The sequence below is a fragment of the Columba livia genome, chromosome 1 (assembly GCF_036013475.1).
Source record: "Columba livia isolate bColLiv1 breed racing homer chromosome 1, bColLiv1.pat.W.v2, whole genome shotgun sequence".
In the NCBI taxonomy this organism is placed as follows: Eukaryota; Metazoa; Chordata; class Aves; order Columbiformes; family Columbidae; genus Columba; species Columba livia.
The window spans coordinates 171,200,063-171,209,794 of NC_088602.1; the positions used below are offsets into that span (position 1 = coordinate 171,200,063).

Consider the following 9,732-nt stretch of genomic DNA (forward strand, 5'->3'; position numbering starts at 1 on the left):
AAATGGTTAGAGAGGAGTTCCTTGTAAAGATAGGCAGTAAATGTACACAGGAGAGCTGCTAAGAATACAGCCTTGGTGTGTGACAGGGTGGTGACACTGCCCCCGCCCCATGCAGTGTTGTGCCTGCCCTGGATATCTGAGTGAGAGCAAAGGCGCCCTCCACAGGCAGCAAGAGGACAAGCCCCAGCACCTTCTCTCTCCGCAGTTACCCGAGTCCAGATCCAGCTTAGCTACACACCATGGAGAGCAGGACTGGCCCACAGCCCACCCGAGGAAACAGCACCAGTGGTTCTCGTTTGTTCCAGCCTGCTGTGCAGCTGGCAGGAATGACGGCCAACACAACACACACTCAACAGTGAACAGGCAGTTAAAGGTATTAACACTCCTGTATTAAAGTGCAATTCAAAAGTTACAAACATTCATGGTTGATTTTTTTTATATATACAGAGTTATTAGAATATCTCCAACAGACTTTAAAGGTGTTTATAGATAATGAAATTTACTTCCCTCTCCCCCCCCAAGCAGGGCTGCTTTAGGAACTCACACCTGGAAGTCGTGCAAGCCTGACTTTCAGAAGAGCCCTGGCACACAGGGAAGCAAGAGGGAAAACAGCACTCCTTGCCCTTCACTGTGAAGGCAGGAAGGCTGTAGGAAGAAGTACAATCACTCCATATGCAAAGGATCACAACAGTCTCCACCAGACTAGAGAGACTCTCCTCAGAGCAGGTTTAATAGCACTATGTCCTAAGGAAGAAGGAAAGGTTGTGGCTGAGCAGCCACAGTGTCTGCATGACAGCTGAGCACTACTAACATCCGCACCAGTGTTCCCAGCTGACAGAGGGCACTGTACCCCTCAGCAACCCAACACCGGTGTTACAGCACCCACCTGCCCACATTGCTCAGACATGGGCACACACAACCTGGCTGTGGCTGCCCAAGGAGGAGATGACGTCCAGTTTTCCCACGGAGCTGGCAGGTAGCACAAGCTAGCTCAGCAGAGGAAGCCAGGGCTGCGGGACCCATCTCCTGACAAGACCAGTGCCAGGTCATCATCCTCATGTAACACATTTTGCTCCAAGGCAAGCAGCCTCCTGCACGGCACTTGACTTCGTTACACTTGAAGAATGGCTGCTTGATACAGGATCACTGCGCGGATCTGGGACCTGCTTCTAGGAGGGGGAAAGCGAGATGAATTCACATGCCTGCTGGTATCAGCTCACCGCCCCGCCGCACAGCTTTGTTTGCTTCTCTATTCGATGTCTGCAAAGGCAGCCTGGCTGGGGCCCATACCCTTCTCTCCTGCACAGCCAAATGCTTCGGTGTCTCTCAGGATGCACTTCTCCAGTTTGTCGCACCACAACTGTCAGTCCTGGACATGAAACACACACTTCCAGCACAATGCAGGATTTCCAGAGGCCCACCTCAGTCTGAATTTAAGGAAATTTAACACCTTTATGGGGCACCCAAGGATCTGTGCAAGGAATGTCAGGGTTTTCTGTACCCTTCCTCTTGGATAGTGTTTCAGAAGAAGTCAAAAGTTTGGCATTCCAAGTAGTTTTACTCCAAGATCCCGGAGCCTTCATATTTTAGTCCCAGATTAGTGATGTGATCTACTGGTGGTTTAGGAAGTTCATCTCTCTCCTTAAGTCAATGGCAGAGCAAAAGGTTAGTGCTTTGACCCCATGAGATAAAGCAAATAAGCAGGAAAGTGCTGTTGTTCCGCCTTGTATTGCCAAAGACTTTACGCTTAAGGAGGGCAGGTGCTACCCTGCCCAGCACTGCATATATCGTATATATAGAAAGAGACCTAGAGATATGCTAACCCAAAGGGAGGTAACAGCCATGTTGTCTTCAGGGAGAGAGTGTGGGAGGCTGGTTGCAATTTCCTTCTTTTAGTTGTTCTTCTTATCCTCCGGAGGTGTATAAGGAGGTGGCTGATCCTGGAAAGAGATACAATAGAGTCAACAACCCTGCTGATCCTATGACCAGCTCCTCCCAGGCGTTCCCAGACTTGGCTTACAAGGAATGACTGATCTTCAGTGAGCTACACCCAGAGCTGGGTGCTGTTTTAAGCTGGCATTTCAACACGCCATTCCTCTCTAGTGTCAGTTATGCTCCACACTATGTGCTACCTCTCATAATGTTTCTAGTGAAGGTCCCCTCAAAAACAGGTAACAAATGGTCTACTGCAAATAACAGACCATTTAATCTGTTTCAATCCCCATCATCCCTTCACCTCCAGGGCTTTGTCTCTGTTGATGTTCATAGCCCTGACCCAGCAGACTGCAAGCCCCTGGGCTGAGGGCCAGTTTTGCTGCTCCATCAGTCTCCACAGAGCCACGCGAGGCCGTGAAGGGCACAGGCAGACTGGATGCCACATACCATACCAGATGTAGGCTACAGCCAGTATCTGCTGGCTGAACTGTAAGAGAGCTCCCTGTCTCCTTGCAGCCCAGAAAAGAAAAAATAAAACAAACCCCACATGCTGCCATTCTTAAGTGACCTGCTCGTCTCTAACTCGCCCCATACAGAGTTTCTGTTGTACTGAATAGCTGTTAGGGAGTGAATCTCAAGGCCCTCCTCCTTTCTTGACTGAGGATTTAACAAGCCTTCTTCACGGCACTATCATCCACACGTCCCAGGAAAATGCATACTTTCTATGCCTGTTCAAAAGGCAGGCACACCAGGCTTTGCTAGGAATACAAACTGCTGTCTCTGTTAGTGACGGAAGAGGGAGCAGGCACAGGCAGACCAGAGCCGCAGACTCACCATGGGCATATACACATTGTGTGGGTTGGCAGGGTTGTAATATGCGGTGGAAGTGGCTTCCATGGCCTTACTACCCCCTAGAAAGGAAAGAGAAGCAGCAAGGGTAGGACACACTCATCTCACAGGGCTTAAGCAGCAGCCCCAGAGCTTTCTCCCCAGCCACAACTCTCATGAGGAGTCAACAAGGGTCCAAAGAGCCAGCAGCAACTGCAGCAAGCTGGGTTGGAGCTCAGAGCAGCTCAGAAAAGCTGCCAGCTTAGAGCTGACCACATATGGTGCAGTGCAGAGCTGAGCAGCTCCTCCTCCAGTTATCTCAGATAACAGATCAAGACATCTTTGAGCTCCTGCAACAGCTTCACCACCCCATGCTGTGCCCACAATGCCAACCACAGCCCAAACCCCCAAGCACCCTTTTGCAACCAGACACTGGCAGCTCCCAGTCCCATTTACCTGGCATCTCCGGGCCCACCGAGGCTGGAGGGCCTGGGGGAGCTGAGGGTCCTGCGGGAGCTGAGGGTCCTGTGGGAGATGGCCCAGAGTAGGGGGGAGGAGCTGGCATATACATGGGGTTCATGTTTGGCAGGGGTGGGTAAATACCTGAAAAAGATGACACCGGATTGATGCTTTGGACCATGGCAACAGGACAGAGGGGAAGAGGGTTCACAGGCCCAGCAGCACATTAGCCCCAGAGAAGAGCTCTGGTGAAGCGCTGCTGGCATGGCAGGGATGCAGGCAGCAGGGATCTGGCATTTTGCTAATGCCCATTATGCCAGCAGCCAACAATTCTCTGCCAAGCAGCAGCATCATTTAACAACCACATTTTCACCTCCCGCCCAGCTGCAACTATACAGACACCACAGTGTGATCAACAGCGCGTGACAAATTTTTGCAAGGACAAGGATCCTCACTGGAGACTTCTTTGCAACTAACAGCAAACACCCCCAACCAGCCATTGTTACACAATTTCCAAACCTGGAGTCTGGGCGTATGGATATCCCATGGGCTGTGGAGCAGGTCCATAGGCGTTTATCGGAGGTGGTGCGTAAGGATATGGTCCATTTGGTGGTGGGGGAGCAGCATAGCCCCCTGGCACAGGTGAGTACCCCCCTGGAGCAGGTTGGGGAGGTACGTACCCTCCGGGCACAGGTGTATAGCCATAGCCATAGCCAGGGGTCTGGAGAGGAACGCCACTGGAAGCTAAAGACCACACATTTAGTAAGGCAGGCATCCTTTGGTTATAGTTAGATGTATAGAATAAAAGGAAAATAGCCCTGTGCATGCAGCACCATTTTCCTTTATCTAAATTCACTACACAGTCCTGGTGCAGCACTGCGCTTGAGAAGCGTTAAAGTCTCCTCACTGCAGGTTCACAGGGTGCTAAGGGAACCAGCTGCAAAAATACCAGCTGTCAGGTGCCAGTCCCAGCACAGAGCTCCCACTGCTAGAAGAAAAGACTGTTCTAAAGCAAGTATCAGTAGGTCATTTTTATGTTATTTTAAAACTTTCTTATCAAGAAAAAATAAAGTACATTTTTTCCCCCATTTGAAAGTTTTAAAATAGATTAAAAAAAAAAATTACTTTTCCCCTCTCCAAATGTGGACATATTAATTTCCCCCACGTTACTTCATTACAGAACTGAGCTGAAGGTATGTAAGTGGATTGGTTTTCCATCATTACATATTTCAACTTTATTTCAGGTGGAATAAGGTTCTGTAGAAAAAGGTGGTCCAACTCAGAAGCAGAAACCCCAGAATATTCTGATTGTACAAAGTATTAAGATACAATAAAAATGATTGGAAGGGAAAACAGAAGTTCCCCTGGGAAGAAAAAGAATACATTGCTGTGGAAGCATGCATAGGGTATTCCTCTTCCTTCGGTCTGTGAAGTTTAAAAACACAAACAAACAAAAAAAGCACTATTCTCTAAAGGCTCAGCCAACCATGGGAAACTGCAGGTTGTGAAGATCCCTTACCACTAGAGGCAGCTTTGAACATCAGCTGTCCAAACTCAATGGCTCCTCCACTGTTGAAAGTCAGTTTGAATGTCCCCTGCCCTTCCCAGCCACCTAGAAGACAGAAATAGAATTGGAACAGACTAGAAACATCCTCAGTAGCAGTCAAGCCAGCAAAACAGTTAATATTCAAATTATTTTTCCTTCTCTATTTCAAAACTATTTTGCATCATATTGCCAGGAGGAAAGAATCATGGTGCTGCTTATCAGACATCCCCCAAAATAGTATCCTAAGAACATCAGGAATTTGTTTCTTTACCCTTTTAAAGGACAATGATGTAGAAGCAGCATACTCTAGATACTAAGTTGTTTTGTCCTTTCCCGAAAGGTTTAACAGAACCTAATAATGAACACAGTGTAAAGAAAAAACACTTTATTCACTGAGTATTTTATTGAAAGCCCTCAAATGAAGTTTTACTGCTGACCTCACTGGATTACAGATGAGCATCTGCAACTCAAGCTAGGATTTAAATCAAATGCAACATTTTTAATCTCTTTGACCCACAGAAGCTCAGACAGATTATATGTGCTTAGGTACAATAGCAATTTTTTAGAAAAAAATAAAGTAGGTGATGACATTGCAAGATAAGCGAAAGTGTTTTGTTTCATAGAGGCTTTTTTGGTGTTTTTTTGGGGGGGGCATGTTTGGAGTTTTTTTGTGTCATTTAAATAAAAATGTTTCATAAGTATAAGATCTATCTTCTTTGTCTAACGATGGAGTTAGTAAAAGTAGATACGGTCTCTTAGGAACAAAGTAGAAATAAAGGACAGAAACATAACAAAACAATCCACCATGGATAGAGTCATCCCGATGGAGTTTCACTTCTTTAAATCCACTGTCTTAGTATTACTTCAGCCCAAGAAAGTGGGCTGATCCACAATCCAGAGAACCCAGACACTTTAAAACATTGTTACAAACAAAATGCAAAAGCTTGAGTTCTCCAGATACCATCAAAACACATATAAACTAACTCCAGGGCTGAGGAGGGGAGAAATCTGAACCAGAAGCCTTGTTCTTAACCCATTTACCCTGTGCAATTCCCCATGTTTGGACAGACAGAAATGTACCAATGTTGGTAAATGTCTACTGACCTCAAGAAAACAAAACCAGTTGCTAATTCTATCACTACCAAGGATTGGTGGCTCAGTCACTTACTCATTGTTCCAGCTCAAAACCAACGGATAACAACCACATATGGAAACCAAATAAAGGTGACATACATGGCAGGACAGAAGTTACAGGATTAAGCAAAAGTCAGCTGTGAAAGTCAGTTACCAGCTTTGTGGGCAGAAACTTACAAGGCAGCAGTGCCTTAGAGCTCAGGAGACACAAGTTACCTCAGCGTGGACATGCTACCTGTGCTGCTACAGCTACTCTGTCCGTCTGTCTTGTGCACGCCAGCTGTCTGTCTGATGTTCAGCAGAAAAAAGACTTGTGACAGTTGGGCAGAGTTCAGTCTACAAAGCATGGGCACATACCTCCTGCCTCAGCCTGAATCTGTCCCTTGATGTAATTGGCAGAGAAAACAGGCTGCTCGATCGAGCATCCTTTCACCAGATAAAACGGCATCATGAACGACAGCATAGGATCCTTGCTCTTCGACACAAAGATTAGCTGCAAGACCAGAGGGAACGCTTCAGAATTACTTGAATTACATATAAAAGGTGATCATGGAGTTCTAGTTGTGGCAACACCCAAGAAAGATGGTAATTTAACCCTTAGTATCAGTATGCATTATGTTATTTCAGTGTCTTCATACTGCAGAATACCAAACAGATTTAATGCCACATAGTTCACTGACCTGAAATGCATATGTTGCAAAATAATATGCCACTTAAAATACATGTGCACATTCACAGAGTTTTATTGTTCTACTTTTTAAGGATAAGCTATGACAGTTTTCAAATAAAGTAATAATTATATGAAATATATACTCTGGACAGTGATTTCCAGGACTGCGTGTGCTTTTGTAGGGAATTGGGATTGTGACACAGGCACAAACTATCCTATTTCCACATCCCCTTCTCCTAGTAATACTCTCAGCCGTTCCTCCCCTACCAAAAATCACTTCTACTACCAACTGCATTTCTGGTCCATGAGATCCCTCAAGAAAGAGGAAGCCCTGCTGGCATCAGACTTACCCTGTAAGGGGTGAGATACAACATCCCTTTCTTGGTGCCTTTGAAGGCTTCAGGCTTGCCTGTCACGTCACTGAAGGAGAGCTCCACATCTTTACACTCTTTGAGAATGCTACAGGGGGAAATCAGACAAATTGGAAACAACCTCAGTGACAGCTCTGACACACACATCCATCACGCAGGGAGGGGGACAGCACACCAGAAACTGAATATTATCCCAAAAGTCTCAGTTCTGATGTGGGCCCTGCTGTTTTGCTATTGAACAGACAGTGAGGATTTATGCAGAGTGGAAGAATTAATACTCTCACCCCGCTCCTCCTCCACAAAGGGACATTTTAAATGACAGTTTCTGTTTCCAAAACCATCAGGCTGAGAAATTCCTCTCTCTGCATGAGAAGAGCCTCAGCACAAAGGTCAGGGCACAGGAATGGGGTGAGGTGTCTGAAACAACCCCACTGAAGCCAAGGTACCACCTCAGCACAAGCCTCTCCCTCCAAGTTCGTGCTTAAATCCAGGACCAGCCACCACACAGGAACACAGCACTGTTGTGACTCAGCACCTGCTGCGCAAACTGAGGATGTTGCTTAACTAACACTCTCACTGCTGACCTTGCTTCACATGATTTAAGCAAATATTGGTAATAAACAGCCCCATGCTAAGAAACAAAAGGAGGGGCCAGTAATGTCAGCAATATGCCTATTATTATTGGATATCTACGGGAACATTAGCGAAGTTCACTAACAACACAAAGCCAGATGAGAACTGTGAATGCTGCAGAATTGGGGGTATGGAGGTGACTGAAAAATTAAATATATTTTCAGGAAAAGGGAAAGAGTCAATTTGGGAAAGCATGTCACTGAATCTACAGGGCAAACCCTAAACATACCACCTAGTGAGAAAATTTGCAGAATAAACAAAAGAGCCTTGGGGGTGACAAGTTTGCAGTGTCTTACTGTGGCAGAAGAATCCAAATCCTTTTATAGTTCAAGAGCACAGAAAAAGAAAAAAGCAAAACCCTAACTCAACACAAGCCTTGAAGAGGCTGGATCTGAAATTATCCTTAGATATTCTGATCAGCCTATTGTAGAAGTCAGATCAAGTAAGGAGTCAGGGAGCTACAAAATTATTGGGGGAAGGGAAGAATCAGCAGGGCCACGGCCTGGGAAAACAACCAAAAGCCCTGTAGTTTCAGGTTGTGTGGTCTGTAGGGAAGAGAAAAACCTAACAGTATAGATGTGTCTGAAAAATGTAGCTGTCCAAGGAGGAGGACATTTAAAAAGTCTAGCTTTAATGTGAAAAAAACAACCTGACCAAGAAATTCTACTGGGACATTTACTTTGTAGTGGAGCTTAATGCAGATGCTCAGACTGGCTAGGAGGGACAGACTGACGAGGCAGCAGAGCTCTTCCCATTTCTGAGACGCAAAGGGGAAACATTTCTTCTAAGCTAAATAAAACTAACTCCTCAACAGTTTGGATTGTACCAGAATACTTCCTCAACCATATCCTGTAGCAGCACTTCCTGTGAGTTTGCCTCACTTGGAAGAACTTCTACATAGTCACTTTAATATTTATTTATTCCCAGCTACTCATACAAGCAAATAACATGCAGCCACCACCACAGGGCATAATTAGGCTGCTGAACTGGTTTGTACCTGCGTGCCCATCCGAGCATCCGAGGCTGTCACGGGAGGGCTGTGCACCCTGTGGAGCAAAAGCTCTATGTGTCAGAGGACCTTCCTGACTGAAGTATTAGCAGTCAGGTATGAACATTATTTGGAGCATTGCTGGGGACAACCAAAGATGAGACAAGGGGCAGTGGGTACAAACTGGAACACAGGACGTTCCATTTAAATTTGAGAAGAAACTTCTCAGTGAGGGTGACAGAGCACTGGAACAGGCTGCCCAGGGAGGTTGTGGAGTCTCCTTCTCTGGAGACATTCAAAACCCGCCTGGACACCTTCCTGTGTAACCTCATCTTGGTGTTCCTGCTCCGGCACGGGGATTGGACTAGATGATCTTTTGAGGTCCCTTACAATCCCTAACATTCTGTGATACTTTGGAGTGTGTTTTTCCTATTGTTTACCAGACTGATGATCCTTCACTAAGCCTGTATTTTCCCCGATTTCTGCAGGGAAGGCCGGGATGCCGGGAGCACCCGAACATGACCAAAGCCAGGGCGATGCCCATCACGCGGGTCTGTCAACCCCCACTCGGGGCATAGAGCAGCTGGTTGTGTTTTACGAAGAGACGGTCCCCCCACGCCCAGGAGGGGACCGGCTCTGCTCAGACCTCTCCTCTGACGAGAAGTTGTCCTTACTTTGAATTCAAGGGGTTAGGACTCTTGCCTTAAGCGGCCTGTGCCTCCCTGACATTGTTAGCTAATTGGGCGACGCTAACAAAAGCCAATTCCTTGTGTTTTACAGGCGATGGCCGCCCGCTGGAGCGGCACTAAGGCCCTCCGAGCTCCAGCAACGAAGACGGGGCAGCTCTGTGGGCTCCAGCCAGGCCCGTTCCCGGGCTGCCGGGGAGCGCTGAACCGCACGGCCCCCAGGCCGGGGCGGGGGCCCAGCTGCCTCCCACCCCTGGGCCCCGACAAGGGCTGAGGACAAGCCCCCCCATCCCGGCCTCCGCGTCCCCGCCGCCGCCCCCGGTACCTCTCGGCATTGGGGACAACAACACCGCCCTGCGACGAGTGGTTCCTGTTCAGCGCCATCTTGCCACCCCTGCCCCCGCCCCTGACCCTGTGACGTCACCCAAGAGCCCCGCCTCCCCCAGCACCCCATCCCCCGTGACTCCTCCCGTCAGGTCGCG

The 9,732-nt window shown here is 47.4% G+C and overlaps 1 protein-coding gene across 1 annotated transcript; it reads right to left on the minus strand.

Moving 5' to 3' along the window:
* Positions 1 to 367: 367 nt before the first annotated feature.
* Positions 368 to 9,694, minus strand: WBP2NL (WBP2 N-terminal like). Its single transcript, XM_065045791.1, has 8 exons — positions 9,576 to 9,694; positions 6,923 to 7,031; positions 6,260 to 6,395; positions 4,742 to 4,834; positions 3,742 to 3,966; positions 3,220 to 3,366; positions 2,770 to 2,846; positions 368 to 1,940 (listed from the first exon to the last, which is right to left on the minus strand). Exons 1-8 carry the CDS (start codon positions 9,632 to 9,634, stop codon positions 1,893 to 1,895), a joined length of 894 nt encoding a protein of 297 aa, XP_064901863.1. The 5' UTR covers positions 9,635 to 9,694; the 3' UTR covers positions 368 to 1,892.
* Between the last annotated feature and the right edge of the window lie 38 nt (positions 9,695 to 9,732).